This window comes from Saccopteryx bilineata, chromosome 2 (assembly GCF_036850765.1).
Source record: "Saccopteryx bilineata isolate mSacBil1 chromosome 2, mSacBil1_pri_phased_curated, whole genome shotgun sequence".
NCBI lineage: Eukaryota > Metazoa > Chordata > Mammalia > Chiroptera > Emballonuridae > Saccopteryx > Saccopteryx bilineata.
The window spans coordinates 349,297,705-349,316,070 of record NC_089491.1 but is presented as its reverse complement, the minus strand read 5'-3'; the positions used below and the strand labels follow the sequence as shown (position 1 = coordinate 349,316,070).

At 39.2% G+C, this 18,366-nt stretch overlaps 1 protein-coding gene across 5 annotated transcripts in view; it reads right to left on the bottom strand.

Annotated features, from left to right (window-relative positions):
• Window positions 1-298: 298 nt before the first annotated feature.
• Window positions 299-18,366, bottom strand: part of CDC27 (cell division cycle 27) — a 78,364-nt gene continuing 60,296 nt past the window's right edge. For 4 of the 5 annotated variants that reach the window (XM_066262679.1, XM_066262680.1, XM_066262681.1 and 1 more), the window contains 4 exons: window positions 11,876-12,004; window positions 6,575-6,649; window positions 4,390-4,546; window positions 299-3,278 (listed from right to left, as the gene is read on the bottom strand). In XM_066262679.1, coding sequence (XP_066118776.1) covers window positions 3,196-3,278; window positions 4,390-4,546; window positions 6,575-6,649; window positions 11,876-12,004 — 444 coding nt within the window. In that variant the 3' untranslated portion in view covers window positions 299-3,195. Of the gene's footprint in view, window positions 3,279-4,389; window positions 4,566-6,574; window positions 6,650-11,875; window positions 12,005-18,366 lie in introns of all 5 variants that reach the window. The other variant, XR_010729469.1, reaches the window with a different exon arrangement.

Genomic DNA, 18,366 nt, shown 5'->3' with positions numbered 1-18,366 from the left:
AAGAATAAGCATTTGACTTGCAAAATAGCAGCTGCTGTCAAGGGCTTCAACAGTTTGAATATGTATTTTAAAAATTACCATTTTCATCACATTTACTTTGAAATTCCAAGTAATAATAAAAAATGTTCATTTAAAAATATATATTAAAGAGGGCATAAAGAAAAAAATTAAAGAAACAGTGCCCTAGACTTTTGTAGAACATAAAACTGTAATCTTTCATTATTCTGCTGTGCTTTACTATAAAAATAGATTGCACAGCTCTTATATAGCTTTAACAACTTGATTATAAATTGCTTTCAAAAGTAATTTATTTGGATTTTCCATATCCTTTAATGAATTGCAAATATATTAACAAAAGACTCCCCCCCCAAGACTGTACAATTTCTGAAATAAGTCAGGAAAAGCAAAAAGAAGACACAAAATTACATTGTTTCAATGCAAATAGAACACATATATCACACCCAAACTTGCATTTTTCCAGGTTTTCACAAAGAAAACGGGTCACTATACTTCTCAGTGAAGACCCATATTATACTCTGGCTAATCAGAGACTTTCAAACTTTTTTCTTCAAAAAGAGCATTTTTAATAGACTAAATTCTGGTTATCACTGAGTTTTGTTTAAGGTACAACAGCAGCATGGTTCAAATGTTACTTGCAGTTCTTGGAAAAAATAAAAATTTTAAAGTAATGGAATACAGAAAATGTAGGGACCACCTTTCATTATTTTGGGTATCATTGTTCTCTGGAAAAAATATTTCCACCTATTAAAATTCCAGGGTTAAGAACCACTTCTAAGGGTGAAAAACATCCAATGTCACAACATTACTTCTGAACAAAGTTGTGTGTGTGATTATATGTGTATGTGTGTATGAAAAGCTTAGGAAAAAAAGATGCCAAAGTATTTAGTATTTTTAATTTCCTTCAAAGTAACTTCTGAAATTTGAAGCAAACATTTTGCTTTATCAAAATGTATGTTCTCTTCTGGTTGTTTGATCCCCATTCCATACAGGAAAAAAAGGAGAGAGAGCGGGAACAGTTACTAGGTCGGTAATAAGGCTTTAAATACCGAAATGACTTTGAAAGTAAGTGTGAAGAAAAAATCAGGCCAAGCTTGAGCTGAGTGTTCCTCAATCAACCATTGCCACAGTGTGCCTTCCACAACTATCCCTTTATTCTTGGTCTCAAAATTAGTACCAGAAAGACTCTCTCTCACCTCTGGCACAGAACATAAGTTCCTACTATAAAAGAATAACTAATTATATATAAACAAATTATTTTTCTGAGCTTACCTTTCTCTAGGCTTATTTGTAACAGGGAGCTCAGGTTGAAGTTTTCTATGAAACTATGTATTTGATACTGCTATGCAGCTGGCTTATGATTTCCAATTTAAAAAATAAAAGATTATGAAATTAAATAATACAGAACTAATAGATAATAAAAAGGAGTATTTGTTAGAATCCAAGTCCTGGCCTTTGGGAATTTTTAATGACATGCATTTACTCCCAACCTTTCCCTTTTCTTATACTTTTTTTTTTTTAGGCAGCACATACACATAGATTTTGGTAAGAAATGTTTTTAAATACCTCTCTGGCACCCAATACCTAATCTAAGACTCTGACTTGAATTAATTTATAACAGTATCTAATCCACATTTAAGTGAGCAGATTAATAGTAAATGACAGAAAATTACTGAGTCTACAGTCTAAATTTTTTTCACATCTTCTGTAATCCACCTCATTTTCACAGCTTGACTAATACAGGTAACCAGTAGATAAATTCATCCTTCATCAAATAATCCAAAATAATAACTGTAGGTCTGTCATTCATAAGAAACTATAATTTGTTATATTCTGACATTGGCACTTAATAAAATGTTAACAACTAAAGTTTCTCTAAAAATTTCAATACATTACAATAAAGGAGATACACAATTTAAGACTTTAAATCTGTTATTGTGAAATTCCAATAATTCCCATTTTATTACGCATAATTAGATCTTTAAAATTGTGGCCATTCCCCAGACACCAACCTATATTATGACAAACACAGGAGAGAACACATCTCCTTCATAAGAACTTTTTTTTTTGCAGCTAAAAATTTCCAATCTCCTAAACCCAATCACTCTCAGTAAACATTTTGATGATTCACATTACTGAAAACAATCTGAAGCAGAGAGAGGCAGAAAGAATGGAAACGACCTCAGCCAAAGGTGAATAAGCACCCTTGCACCTGCTGAAATGCTTAGTGAAGTCAAAGGGACGCTGTCTGAACAAACACAGATTCAAGGCTATGGTACGATTCTGACTGCCACTGTCATGATCTTGGAAAGTCTCTGTACTTTAGTGTTCTCACTGTGACTACTACAGTGAACTTCAATGGTTGTGAAGGGTCTGGTTTTGGCTTTTCAGTGGCAACCACTCCATCATCTCTGAATGTTAAAGGTGATCCCACAGAGTTCAGAGAAGAGGCAATATGGTAAGGACCAACTTTAAAGATTGCAATACCAACACAACAATGATCAACACTTTAAAGAAAGATGAATAAATTAAAATTCTTGGTTAGACATTAAAGCATTCTTGCCAAGAATAAGTGTACACTGTATGGAGGGATATTTGATTCCTACACGAGTCCCAATAAGCTCAACATTTGTTTACAGGAGACACTGCAAGTTTAAGGTAATTTACATTCCTTGGCAATCAAGTTATTCTATTATAGGCAATGTCTTTTATTGTTACATCTGGCACTTGCTAACACCATTCTTGAAGAACCTAGAAATGAAGGTAAATCATTCTGTTTATCAGGAAAAGAACCAAATAAAAAAATTTGTGGAAAAATGACCAAGAAATTTTGGTTCATCACTATTTTCTGTATCTAATTGTTCCTTCAAGATAAAATGTAACTCTTCCTTCCATGATAGCTTTCCAACAAAGGGAGATTAAAGAAAAAAGCGAGTTCCCCACCCTACCCCCTTAAATTGTCATTCATACTGGTGAAAGAGCCAGTCTTGTTAGCAGCTAAATATTGCACTGCCTTTCATTCTGTGTACAGTCAGGGTCCAGTGAAAGTGGCACACTCATGGTGTAAGTAATGAATGATGACACTGCCGGCTCAGGAGTGAAGACTCAGTATATGGAGGGACAAGAAACATGTCAGCACTAGTCACACATCCAGTTGAAAAGTCTGATTTCCAGAAGTTAAAATTCATCACTTTCAGCTGCATGAAGTTGTGTGTCGTCCGCATCTGTCATGCTGCTCTCCTGGGATTCATCTGTTCCCACTTAAAAACAAAAGTCCACAGTAAGGTGTCTGGTAAATATTTCTTGTTGCTTCATGTAAACAAGTAAGAAAAACTTGTATTCAGAGAAAGGAGACCTTACATAATAGGCCCTTAAAAATGCTCACATCCTTCAACAGAATGTAATTCAAGTTCCTTATTTTACAGCAAGGTCTGAGAGATTAGTTTATTGCGTTAAACTTTTATTAGAGTTTTGACTACTAAAACTGCCTCTCCATAATGAATTCCTTATTCCTACCCTAGGAATTAGAACTAGTTTTCTGAGGCATTAAAAAAAAAAAGATGGACATTTCCTCCACTTTAGGGATAGTCCCTGCTAGTCCGCAGAAATACAAAATTTAACATTCAGTTTAAAAAGGGTTATTGGGATTAAAAACATTAATTTTAATTAAAACCTTATAACCAAGTTTTCTGGAACAAAGGTTAACGTCTTAGTTTAACCTCATCAGAAGTTATTAAAATCTCTTATTAAAAAATATCGACACATTAAGGCTTGGTTCTCACTAGTTATTTTAAGATATACACTCTGTTTAGGGATAAAGTATTTACTGACTTAAACTATAATTCTTTGTTCCCTCTTCTTTTCTTGACCCTTAATATATATATTTATTGATAATATATATATATATATCAATAAATCAAAGAATATACTTGGATTTCGGATTTGCCAGAGCTATACAGAATTTGAATCACCACTATGACAGATCTGTCCATAACTTAAAATGTGCACAAATTATTCATTTGTTTAGCACTTAAAATGTTTTCAACATATCATCACATCTATTATCTCCCCCCCACTACATTCTTACAAAGTAGATTATTCTAGGTAAAAATCAGCAATGAATATGTCAGAGTCACACAGCACACTTCAATCAAAATTGAAGTTAGTTACCTGACTCCATATGTACTTTCTTATTTTATCACCCCATTCAATTTCCCTAAAATTCCATTTGGTATAAAGAATATAGCATGATTAGAAAAATAAAATTAAAGAAACATCTGGTCCATCTTACCTAACTCTGGTGTGGCATTTCACTAGTTCTTTGGTTTTGAGTAACCACAGACAAACCTAATTCATATAGGTGATACTCACTGATCTGTTCTTCTTGGGTTATTGGCTCCTCATCATCTGGAAGGTAGCGCTTATCAATTGCCTCTTTAATCTGGTTATTGGCTCCTTTAGGATCTAAATCCATAGCCCAAGAGAAATTCATCAGGGCAAGGTGAGTCTGACCTAACTTCTTGTAAACCTAAAAATAAACAGCAGAACTACATTTTTCATTAAGTTGTGAGCTTCAACTATAAAATCCTAAACATTAATATGATTATCTAAAATCAATTTTATCTAAAAACCCATTGTCAATGTCACACCATTAAAATTAAAAAAAAGAAAAACAACAACAACAACAAAAAACCCCATTTTGATGAGTAGGACAAGAACTCATCCAAACTTTTGAGCTCCTTTCTTCTTTTTTAAATTTTTATTTACTGATTTTAGGGAGAGAGGAAGGGAGGGAGACAGAGACAGAAACATCAATCTGTTTCCACATGTGCCCTGACTGCGGATGGAACTGGCAACCTCTGCATACTGGGACAATGCTCTAACCCAGTGGTCCCCAACCTTTTTTGGGCCACGGACCAGTTTAATGTCAGGAAATATTTTCACAGACCGGCTTTTAGGATGGGACTGATAAATTTATCATGTGACCGAGAGAAGCGTCAAGAGTGAGTCTTAGACGGATGTAACAGAGAGAATCTGGTCATTTAAAAAAAAATAAAACAGAAATAATGTAAGTTATTTATTCTTTCTCTGTGGACCAGTACCAAATGGCCCACGGACCAGTACCGGTCCGCGGCCCGGGGGTTGAGGATCACTGCTCTAACTAACCGAGCTATCTGGCCAGGGTTTGAGTTCCTTTCAATATATTCAGATATTATTTTTAGAATTCCTTGTCTATATTGCTTGAGATTCCAATAAAACCTCACTCTGAATGGAACAATGACAATGGAAAGAAGTGGACTATAAACTGCTTGATTAGCATTTGTTTACAGTTTGTTTGTTTTTTTAAGTGAGAGGAGATGGAGAGCGATTCCCACATGCACCCTGACTGGGATCTACTTGACAACCCCTGCCTGGGGCCAGCGCTCGGACTAACTGAATGATCTCTAGTGCCTGGGACAGATGTCTGAACCAATCAAGCCATAGGCTGCAAGAGTGGAAGAGAGAGAGAAGGGGGAGAAGGAGGGGAAGAGAAGCAGATGGTCAGTTCTCATGTGTGTCCTGATAGGGATTGAACCCAGGATGTCCCCATGCTGAGCCGACACTCTATCTACCAAGCCAACCAGCCAGGGCTACACTGATTTTAAAGATTTTATTTTTATTCATTTTAGAGAGAAGGGGGGGAGGAACAAGAAGTATCAATTCCCGTATGTGCCTTGATCAGGCCAAGCCTGGGGGTTTGAAACAGTGACCTCAGCATTCCAGGTTGATAGTTTATCCACTGTGCCACCACAGGTCAGGCTTACACTGGTTTAAAATAGTTATATCAACTCTCAACATCTGTCCACTGTTACCAACTACCTTAACCAACTGGCATCTGATAAGTCTAGTATGTACTGCCAATTAATTTTCTTCTTTTGGTAAGTATTTCTTTGCTAATTGGAAGCTAAGGGCTTTCCATAAGGCAGTCTCAGCTTATGAACATATTACTGGCCATTGGCTGCAAGTGCTAATATACTTCTAAAGCCATAGCAGGATTAGCATTATGGGACGTGTGTTCTTGCCTCTTCTTTAGGGTACTATCTTCTTCTTAAGTGTTAAAATAACATCCATTCTTGTTTGACAAGGAGGTGGGACAGTGCACAGAGCACTGGCCTGTGACAAAGAGGACCCAAGTTCGTAACCCCAAGGTCACTGCCGTGAGCACAGGCTCACAAGCTTGAGTGTGAGGTTGCTGGCTTTCCCATGGTTGACTTAAGCAAGGGGTCACTTGCTCAGCTGGTCAAGGCACATAAGAAAGCAATCAATGAACAACTAAGGTACCACAACTGAGTTGATGCTTCTCATCTCTCTCATCTCTCTCTCTCTCTCTCTCTCTCTCTCTCTCAACTCCCCCACCTCAAAACGAAAAACTAAATCCATTCTTTATTTCCAGAGCATTCAGTTCAGAACTCTTGTTGAATTTGCTGGATCAGTGTTGCACAGTATTATATTTATTCTCCAAAAGTTAACATTTGTGATGAAAAACATAGTTTAGATCCATGGCCCCAATCTTTACCTTTCCTATTAAGAAATACACAAGGGATTCTTTGGGAACAATTTGTTTCAATTCTTCAAGTTCTTGTAAAGCAGACTGAAAAAAAGCAAAGGAAAACAACAGTAGTACATTTTTAGATTTTGACTACCAAATGTTATTTGATTTCCCAAATCATTTCAATTACTAGACAGATCTCAGTAAATATACTTCCTTATTGTCTTAACTCTCCTTGTTGTGAAAATAAAATGAAATGAAATATACTTATGACAACAGGAACTAAGAAATGATGGGAATTTACCAGAGTATACTAAAAACACCCACACAGGTGGTGACAACCCTTACTTTTGTCACTATTTATTTAAAATGACAATGTTCCATCACATTGTGTTTTTTTTGTATTTTTCTGAAGCTGGAAACAGGGAGAGACAGTCAGACAGACTCCCGCATGCGCCCGACCGGGATCCACCCGGCATGCCCACCAGGGAGTGATGCTCTGACCACCAGGGAGCGATGCTCTGCCCCTCCGGGGCATTGCTCTGTCGTGACCAGAGCCACTCTAGCGTCTGGGGCAGAGGCCAAGGAGCCATCCCCAGCGCCCGGGCCATCTTTGCTCCAATGGAGCCTTGCTGCGGGAGGGGAAGAGAAAGACAGAGAGAAAGGAGAGGGGGAGGGGTGCAGAAGCAGATGGGCGCAGAAGCAGATGGGCGCTTCCCCTGTGTGCCCTGGCCGGGAACCGAACCCAGGACTTCTGCACGTCAGGCCGATGCTGTACCACCGAGCCAACCGGCCAGGGCCCATCACATTGTGTTTTGAAAACAAAACAATTCCACAGTTCCATTAATAGGCATTCTCCCTTACACAAGCACTAAGCTTTGAATATCAACCTGTCATTTTAAATTATGATGAAGAATCTCAAATTTAACCCTCTGAATTGAATTAAAGCTGTCTAGTAATCTTTTGACCATTGCTACAAGGGTAGGAGATCGAGGAGAAAGGAGAATTAAAATTTATATTTAAAGAAATATGATAATTAAAAATAAAACTAGCATCCCAAATGATATATTGTCCATTTTACCTAAAAATGGACAAAAATAAAAATAGTTCAATGTTACATAAAGTTACCACAAGTGAGGAAAATCAGATATTTTTATCACTGAAGGAAGAAATGTAAATTGATGCAAACTCTGAGGACAATTTAATATGGCCTATGAAGTTAAAAATTGCACGTAATCATTGATTCAGCAATCCCACTGCTAAGAATTTGTTCTAGGGATACACTCAAAAAAGTTCACTAAGTCCTCTTTATAAGAATATGCAACCCAACATGCTATTGCAAACACTAGAGGTAATCAAGGTATATCTAATCACTGCCTAGTAAGTTAAATAAGTTACAGTCCATCCTCTATGAAACTATATCTATCTGTAGGTATTCAATTGTAAGTTTTTTAAAAAATAGCAAAAACAAGATGTAAGAGTATGTATAGTACTATTTTCCCCCCATAGTGAGAAGCGGGGAGGCAGACAGACAGACTCCTGCATGCGCCCAATAGGGATCCACCCAGCATGCCCACCAAGGGGCGATGCTCTGCCCATCTTGGGCGTCGCTCTGCTGCAATCAGAGCCATTCTAGCACCCGAGGCAGAGGCCATGGAGCCATCCTCAGCACTCGGGCCAACTTTGCTCCAATGGACCCTCGGCTGTGGGAAGGGAAGAGAGAGACAGAGGAGAGGGGGAGGGGTGGAGAAACAGATGGGCACTTCTCCTGTGTGCCCTGGCCGGGAATCAAACCCGGGACTCCTACACGCCAGGCTGACGCTCTACCACTGAGCCAACCGGCCAAGACCTAAACTTTCTACAATAAAGAGAAATCAAAAAGTGAAGGCAACACACACATATACACACACATACTTCACAGGCAGTGTATTTGTGGAAAAAAAAATGCTGTTTTATACACAAATATATGTAGGGGGCTCTGGTGTATCCTTAACACCTTACCTTCTTCCTTACTGTTGGCAACCCAAGAGAAATAAACTCAAGGAACTGCCAGGCTGAATGTGTCTGAGAATCATATCTGCATGTCAGGAAATGAAAGATCTATTATGTATAAACATTCTATAAGGTAGAATGTTCTTTATACCTTTCATAGTGTTGTTATAAAATATATATAAAATATAAAAAATAAATAAAATATACTTGAAATAGAATATCAAAATAAAAGATCTGTGATCATGGATATTAGTTACTAGGACCACTCAGTTACAGCTATCAAACATTACTGTGTATTATAATGAAGAAGCCTGAGATCGATTTTAATACTGCAAAGCAGCAGCTCTCACCTTTTTTGGTCTCCAGACTTCTTTATACACTTAAAGCTTACTGAGTAACCCAAAGTTTTTGCTAATGTGGGTTATAGCTATTAATATCTACCATATCAGATACTAAAATTTTCATTTATCCATTATTAATTTAAAGGTCATAAGAAGACCATTACATATTAATAGGTAATTTTTTTAAATTTTTTTATTTATTATTTTTTTACAGAGACAGAGAGTAAGTCAGAGAGAGGGATAGGCAGGGACAGACAGACAGGAACGAAGAGAGATGAGAAGCATCAATCATTAGTTTTTCATTGCGCGTTGCAACACCTTAGTTGTTCATTGATTGCTTTCTCATATGTGCCTTGACCGCGGGCCTTCAGCAGACTGAGTAACCCCTTGCTGGAGCCAGCGACCTTGGGTTCAAGCTGGTGGGCTTTTTCCTCAAACCAGATGAGCCCGCACTCAAGCTGGCGACCTCGGGGTCTCGAACCCGGGTCCTCTGCATCCTTGTCCGACGCTCTATCCACTGCACCACTGCCTGGTCAGGCGGTAATTTTTTTTTTTTTAATGAAAAATAACTATTTTTCATAACAGTAAGTCAGTGAAAAGAGCAGCATTACTTAACATTTTGCCAAATCTCTGGTTAACAGAAGATGAGTTATATTACATCATGTAGCTTTTGGAAAATTCCACTGTACATTTGTGAGATAATGATAGTGAAAAGGCAAATAACATTAAATATTTTTATGAAAATAGTTTTGACCATGTGAACATCCTGAAAGGATTTTTAGGGACCTCTAAATTTCCCAGACCATCTTTGAGAACCACTGCTTTATAGAAATCGTAATCAGAATGATGCACCCCAATCCTTCTCGACTGCTCCATAATACACGATTTTCTCTCTCTTTTATTCAGTGAGAGGATGGGAGGCAGAGATAAGACTCCCACATGTGCTTCAACCAGGATCCACCTAGCAAGCCCACTAGGGGGCGATGCTCTGCCCATCTGGGGCTGTTGCTCTGTTGCTCAGCAATTGAACTCTTCTTAGTGCCTGAGACAGAGACCAGGAGTCATCCTCAGCGCCCAGGGCCAAATCACTCCAATTGAGCCATGGCTGAAGGAGTGTGGGGGAGGTAGAAAGAGAGGGAGAGGAGAGAGGGAGGTAGAGGGAGAGGGAGAGAGAGAGCGAGAGAAGAGGAGGAGGGGTGGAGAAGCTTCTCCTGTGTACCTTGACCGGGAACTGAACCCAGGACATCCACACACTGGGCCGACACTCTACCACTGAGCTAACCGAACGGGGCCACAGTTTTCTTTCCATGAGAACTTATTAAAATTGTTATTAAAATTTTATGCATCTATCATGCCCCCCTCCACTCATGAGAAACAGTGTCTAACAGCATTAGAAGTCTCATTTTTTTGCCATAAAAGACTCAAGACTTCCATGATTAGATACCAATACAACACATTAAATAGGGTGGTGGTTAGCAATGTTTTGTCACAGAGAGATTGAGGTAGCACGCCGACACTATTTGATTTTCATTTTGGAGTCAAGGCATTTCAGAGGCAATCAGTAACTTTTCTTATGGCCCTTTTACGTTATTTTAATGTAGGTGTGTTAGATATACCTATATCTAATCCATGCATTAAAGTAGGCATTATAATTTAGTCAGGCCCCAAGCTGGTACTCAAAACTGGTTATGACCCTTACAGCTTGGACAATAGGTCAGATCAGAACTTGGGCTTCCTGAAGCAAGTACAGGGATAATTTATATAGCATACCTATTAGGTGTGTTGGCATTAAAATGGTTTTAAGAATAATAAGTTGAATAAATTCCTTGAATTGAAGAGTCTGACCACATATCTAAAGAAGTACAGTGAAGCAAAAAACATGAAAACAAATGTTGAGTTATAATTGTAGTACCTCAAAGAGTAAGTTAAAAGTTGAAAAGTGATCATTAGATTTAAAAGAAGCTGTATTAAAAGGACAAAAACAGTAGGACTAGATACCACTTCTTCAGAAAGAAAAATAGAGTAAAACTAGAATTACTAAATAAAGACAAAGAATAAATTATAAATTGGATTCCTTTATATAGTTTCAACAATCTTGAAAAAATTAAGGGAAATATACTAAATTCTAAAATGAGTTACTTGACCCAAGTTCTTCAACTTAAAATTATTTAAGATTCTTTTTAGTAAAATTTTACTCCTTTTAGTAAGAGCCTGAATGTATTAAAAAAAAGTAACCTGAATTTTTTAAAAAAGTAACTTGAATTTCAAATCAAAACTTTGAAAAGAAAAAACAACAACAACAAAACCTTTGTATACATGCTTATGATTGAGAAAATGATAACAAAAATCCCATGTCACTTTGTCTCTTTTCTTTCTCAGCTTTACTGCTCTCCTTTCTTCAATACCTTTTTTCAGGCTACAGCTTCATAATTTGAACACAGAGTGAAAAGAGAGAGAAACACATCAGACTAGACCCAGTCTCCCTGTTATAAGCTCATGTTATATCACTATACTTTTCCTTTATGTGTTCAACATGTATTATTTTTATGATTATTTGATTGCTCTCCTTACAGAACTATTGATGGAAAGCTTCTCCAAGACAGGAAATGTGGTTGCTTAGTGTCTGACCTGTAATAGGTACTCAATAAATATTTGTTGAATAACGCACATACATTTGTCACCTGTTCACATATTTTGGTCCTAGGTTTATGGTTTAGGTCTTATCTTTAAGATAACTCCCTGATGGAAACTGCCTTTCTATATATGCAGTCTTTACAGGGGATAACCACATATTCCTACATAGTCACACATGCATTCTTCCTATAAATATTTCACAAACGAAATCACAAAGACAATGAAATTAATAGTTTTTGAAACAGGGAAAATGAACTGAGATAAAAATTAAAGTATAAATAAACTTTTGTTGAATTAAAAAAGGGGGCAAAACTTCTTAAGCAATATAAACTTAAAGACCATTAAGATACATATTTCTCACCTTATATTTTTCATTTGCAAATAAAACTGAGGCTCTGTGAAATTTGCATAGAGGGTTCTTAGGATCAATAACAATGGCTTTGTTGAGGGTATCCAAAGCCTTCTCAGATTTTTTCAGTGCATGTTGAACCTGTAAGAAATAAAGGTCCTATTAATGTATTCTTTTGATTTTTATAAAGAAAGGTGAGAACCAAATAATGTGACTCAAAACCAACAAAAAAGATAATAAAACTACTAGAGATAAGATTGCATGGTCTCACAGGATTGTTCACTAGGTTAAGTAGATTTAGTAACTGATTACCAAACTTGATTACCAAACTTGATTATCTCTAAAATCTCTTCCTGCTCTAATTCAATTGCTTTACTTTAAAGATGAGAATACTAACTCTAGAGATGTTAAGTTAAATAACTTGCTCTGGGATGAGAACATAGGTCCTCTGGCGCACAATTCACCATTATGTATCCATAATGATAATCAAGATTCCAACTTTAGAGAAGACATTTAGTTACTTTTACATCTAAAAGACAAGAAAAACCTTGTTTTTTTCCCTTCACAAGAAAATCTGTACTATTTAGCTAAGTAATACATTCCAACAGGTCTATTATGGTCCTTTTAGTAGACTTTCTAAAACTGTTCAAAAAACCCCTAGACTTCCGACCAAATGCAGTCCTTGTATCCTCCTACAACCATATCAAAATTACAACTAAGACCTGACCTGTGGTGGCACAGTGGATAAAGCGTCGACCTGGAATGCTGAGGTCGCTGGTTTAAAATCCTGGGCTTGCCTGGTCAAGGCACATATGGGAGTTGATGCTTCCTGCTCCTCCCCCTGTTCTCTCTCTATCTCTCCCCCCCTCCCCCCTCTCTCTAATAAAAATAGATAAATAAAAAAAATCTAAAAAAAAAAAGTAAATAAAAAAATTAAAAAAGAAATTACAACTAAACTAGAGAACCATCATTAAGAAGAGTCTGAAATCTAGCTGAATAGAAATCCTACAACTAGGTATTTAAAAGAAGCCATCAAGACTGGGGTATGGCCTGACCAGGAGGTGGCGCAGTGGATAGAGCATTGGACTGGGATGCAGCAGACCCAGGTTTGAGACCCCAAGGTTGCCAGCTTAAGCGCGGGCTCATCTGGTTTGAGCAAAAGCTCACCAGCTTGAACCCAAGGTCGCTGGCTCCAGCAAGGGGTTACTCAGTCTGCTGAAGGCCCGCGGTCAAGGCACATATGAGAAAGCAATCAATGAACAACTAAGGTGTTGCAACGTGCAATGAAAAACTAATGATTGATGCTTCTCATCTCTCTCCGTTCCTGTCTGTCTGTCCCTGTGTATCCCTCTCTCTGACTCACTGTCTCTGTAAAAAAAAAAAAAAAAAAAAAAAAAAAAAAAAAAGAAAAGACTGGGGTATGAGGGACAGAGAGACAGAATGGGCTGGTCCCACATCCATGTGTGGTGGATAAAATTGGGAGGAATATCTCAGTCACCAAGGTTCTCTGAGGAGCAAGCAAGGCATCCCAGCCCCATACCAACTCCCCAAGCTCAGGGTTCCAGGGCTGGGAAGAAAAGTCCCCATAACTTCTGGCTGCAAAAACCACCAGGAATTGAGGCTGAGTCAGAAAGAAGGCTGTTGCAGTCCCAGGTAGTTCCTTTTAAAGGGCCCACACACAGACATACTCTGATTTACTCCCTCTGGGCTTCAACACAGGAATAAACAGCTCCAAAGATACCAGAGATGTGTAGTGAGAAACTGAATTGTCTGGCATCAGAAAAAGAACTGGGGGGGAGGGGGGGGCAGCTTTCTCCCAGACAAAAGTGCTGGCAGATGTCATTGTTCCTTAAATGAGCATTTCCCCAGAGCAGGCAGGTGGGTGCCATATTTGAGTCCCACTCAACCTATTTGTTACCATTTGCCCCACCCTGGTGATGCCACAAGAACCTGACCCACCAAACTTGCCGGCCCACCTAACCTGTTTACAGTGGCTATCTCATACGAATGCCTGTCTTGGCTCAGACTTCAGACTTTCCTAAAATCTCTTAAATGTGTGCCTCAGTGTGCCCCATTTCTCTAGCAGTAGCCTGCTGTGATTCACAGCTTGGCATCTTCTGGCCACCTCTAAGCCCAACACAGGTATCAGCTACCTTCAGATTGCTCTGTAGCTCAATCTAGGTGGACTGGGCAGGATATAGGTGGCAGCTGACCTTGACCTGCACCTCCTGAGAAGCCCCAGAACCAACACACCCAGTTGAGAGCTTCGGACCAGTCACCTCCATGGCAACACATTCAAGGAGCAGATTCAGTGGGGACCAAAGCCCTGCTCTGTGGGTGGGCCCCTGCATAGCTGATTCTCTATGGTGGTTGATGGTTATAACCACTCCTTACAGCCAATGGGCCTGGGGGGTAATCTGTCCCATTGATGTGCCAACAGCAATCGAGGCTCAACTACAACAGAAGGGTGTAGACGGCCCACCAGGGTTGAAGGGTTGCATACCTCAAATGCACAGCTTGGGTGATCAGGGAGGTTGTGCCACCGGACCCTAAAGAACACCTACCACATTAGGCCACTCTACCAAGCCCAAGAGACATAGCAGCTCTACCTAATACTTAGAAACAAATACAGGGAGGTGACAAAAGAAACACATCCAAATGAAAGAACAAAATAAAAGTCCAGAAAAAGAACTAAACAAAATAAAGATAAACAATCTACTAGATACAGAGTTCAAAATACTGTTTGTAAGGATGCTCAATGAACTTGGAAGAAGTGCCTGACCTGTGGTGGCGCAGTGGATAAAGCATCGACCTGGAATGCTGAGGTCACCGGTTCGAAACCCTGGGCTTGCCTGGTCAAGGCACATATGGGAGTTGATGCTTCCTACTTCTTTCCCTTCTCTCTCCCACCCCCTCACCTTTCTAAAATGAATAAATAAAACCTTAAAAAAAGAAAAAGAACTTAGGGGAAGAGTAATTGAACTTAGAACTCCAATAGCACAAAAAAGGACATGGGAACCAAGAAAAAGAACCAGTCAAAAATAAAGGGTAAACTAACTGAAATGAAGAATAATTTATAGGGAATCAACAATCAAGTACATGAAGCTGAAAATCAAATCGGCAATTTGGAATATAAGGAAACAAATAACACCCAATCAGAACAGCACAAAGAAAAAAGAAAAAAAAAAAGAAGATAGTGTTAAGGAGCATCTGAGACAACTTCAAGTGTATCAACATTTGCATCATGGGGTGGCTAAAAGGAGGAGAGAGCAAGCAAGAAATTGAAAACCTATTTGAAAAAATAATGACAGAAGCCTTCCCTAACCCGGTGAAGGAAATAGATAAATAAGTCCAGGAAGCACAGCGAGTCCCAAACAAGATGAACCCAGAGACGCCCACACCAAGATGCATCATAATTACGCAAAAGTGTACAAAGAGAGAATCTTTTTTTTAAAGACTGTTTTGTTTATTCATTTTTAGACTGAGAAGAGAGAGAGAGAAAGGGGAGAACAGGAAGCATCAACTCCCATATGTGCCTTGACGAGGCAAGTCCGCAGGTGACCTCAACATTTCAGGTCGATGCTTTATCCACTACGCCACCACAGGTCAGGCACAAAGAGAGAATCTTTTTTTTTTTTTTTTTTACAGAGACAGAGAATCAGAGAGAGGGATAGACAGGGACAGACAGACAGAAACGGAAAGAGATGAGAAGCATCAATCATTAGTTTTTCATTACGACACCTTAGTTGTTCATTGATTGCTTTCTCATATGTGCCTTGACCGTGGGGCTACAGCAGACCGAGTAACCCCTTGCTCAAGCCAGCGACCTTGGCTCCAAGCTGGTGAGCTTTGCTCAAACCAGATGAGCCCGTGCTCAAGCTGGCGACCTCGGGGTCTTGAACCTGGGTCCTCTGCATCCCAGTCTGACACTCTATCCATTGCGCCACCGCCTGGTCAGGCCAAAGAGAGAATCTTAAAAGAAGCAAGAGAAAAGCAGTTAGTTACCTACAAGGGAGCTCCTGTAAGACTGTCAGCTTATTTCAAAAGAAACTTTGTAGGCCAGCAGGGATTGGCAAGAAATATTCAGTGATGAAAAGCAAGGACCTACAAACAAAATTACTCTATCTAGCAAAGCAAAATTACTCTATCTAGAATAATTATTTATTCTAAATAATAAATCAAAGGACATAAAAAAAAAAACAAAAAAAAACATTTGGCCAGATAGCTGGTTTGCTTTAGAGCATCATCCTGAAGCACAAAGCTTGCTGGTTCAATCCCTGGTCAGGGCATATACAGAAACAGATGTTTCTGTCTCTTTCCTGCTATCTCCCTTCCCTTCTCTAAAATCAATAAAATAAACATTAAATAAATAAAAATAATTCTTCTGTCTTACATATTTGAAAATCATTGATCTGTAATACTGGGAAATGAACCATTTATTTTAAGTAACAACAAAAACCCCCAAGCCTCACTGTTCAATCATGTATATATACTCTTATTCTGCTATGTTACTCCTTGCATGTTAAAAATAAAGTGAAGTGAAGTGACTGTGACACTTTAAAAATTATCACTGTAACAAGAATGTGAGAATAGGTACTGCAACACCTAGATGCTAAATTTATCTATGGTATGACCTTTGCAGGTTATTACATGTGGCCAAATACTCAGATCATAGGACTTAAATCCTAAATACTAGTTCCCTAAGATCAAAAAGCATATTCTCATATCTGAAAACTTCTAATAAGCCACACAAAATGTTAAAAACAATCTCTTCCACAATAACTTTAGAAGAAAGCCTACTTTAAAAACATGTCCACCTTTACTAAAGGGTATCAAGATACTCGTTTGATTTCCTCATCTTAGTAAAAATAAAGGTTTTTTTTAAGTGAATAAGAGGAGGGGAGAGAGAGAGAGAGAAAAAAAAAAGGACACACAGGGACAGACAGGAAGGGAGATGAGAAGCATCATCTTATTATAGTTGCGGCACTTTAGTTGTTCATTGATTGCCTTCTCACATGTGCCTTGACTTGGGGGGGGGGGGCGTTCCAGCTGAGCCAGTGACCTTGGGTTCAAGCCAGCAACCAGTGACCCTGTGCTCAAGCTGGTGAGCCCACACTCAAGCTGGGGACCTCGAAGTTTCAAACCTGGGTCCTCAGCATCCCAGGCTGATGTTTTATCCACTGTGCCACTGCTTGGTCAGGCATAAAAATAAATTTATTTATTTTTTACAGGGACAGACAGTGAGTCAGAGAGAGGGATAGATAGGGACAGACAGACAGGAACAGAGAGAGATGAGAAGCATCAATCATTAGTTTTTCATTGCGCGTTGCAACACCTTAGTTGTTCATTGATTGCTTTCTCATATATGCCTTGACTGTGGGGCTACAGTAGACTGAGTAATCCCTTGCTCGAGAGCCAGTGACCTTCAGTCCAAGCTGGCGACCTTTGCTCAAACTAGATGAGCCCATGCTCACGCTGTCGACCTTGGGGTCTCGAATCTGGGTCCTCCGAATCCCAGTCCGACGCTCTATCCACTGCATAACTGCCTGGTCAGGCAAAAATAATTAAGTCAATATATTTTTTGTATAGCATGTAACTATAAAGTTACAATGTCAATTTTCAAGATAATTGCCCTGGCCGATTGGCTCAGCAGTAGAGCAACAGTCCAGCATGTGGAAGTCCTAGGTTATATTTCTGCTCAGGGAACACAGGAGAAGTGACCACTTACTTCCTCACCATCCCACTTCTCATTTCTCTCTCTCTCTCTTTCCCTCCCATAGTCATGGCTTGAATGGTTTGAGCCAAGTTGGCCCTGGGCAGTGAGGGTGGCTCCATGGCCTCCCCTCAGGCACTGAAATAGCTTTGTTGTTGAGCAATGGAGCAGCAGCCCATACAGGCAGAGCATCACCTAGTAGGGGGCTTCCCAGGTGGATCCCGGTCAGGGTGCATGTGGGAGTCTGTCTCTGCCTCCTCACCTCTCAAAAAAAATATTTTTTCCAAGCAAATTGTAAAGAACTAAAATTCTTCCACAAAAATGAACAGTAAATTATGTTCAAAGAACATAATTTCCTCATATTATATGCCACTTCCCACAAAACCAAACTTGCTGACAGATAAAGGGGTGGGGAAGGGAAAGATAGGAGAGAGTTGTGTGTGAGAGGGCAAGAACAAAATCTTCAGGTACTATTTTTACTGAGAAAGAAATACATGAGATTTTCTTTTAATTTTTTCTTTTCTTTCCTTTTTTGTATTTTTCTGAAGTTGGAAACAGGGAGGCAGTCAGACTCCTGCATGTGCCTGACCAGGATCCACCTGGCACGCCCACCAGGGTGTAATGCTCTGCCCATCTGGGGCGTTGCTCTCGTTGCTCTGTTGCAACCAGAGCCATTCTAGCGCCTGAGGCAGAGGCCACGGAGCCATCCTCAGCTCCAGGCCAACTTTGCTCCAATGGAGCCTTGGCTATGGGAGGAGAAGAGAGAGACAGAGAGGAAGGAGAGGGGGAG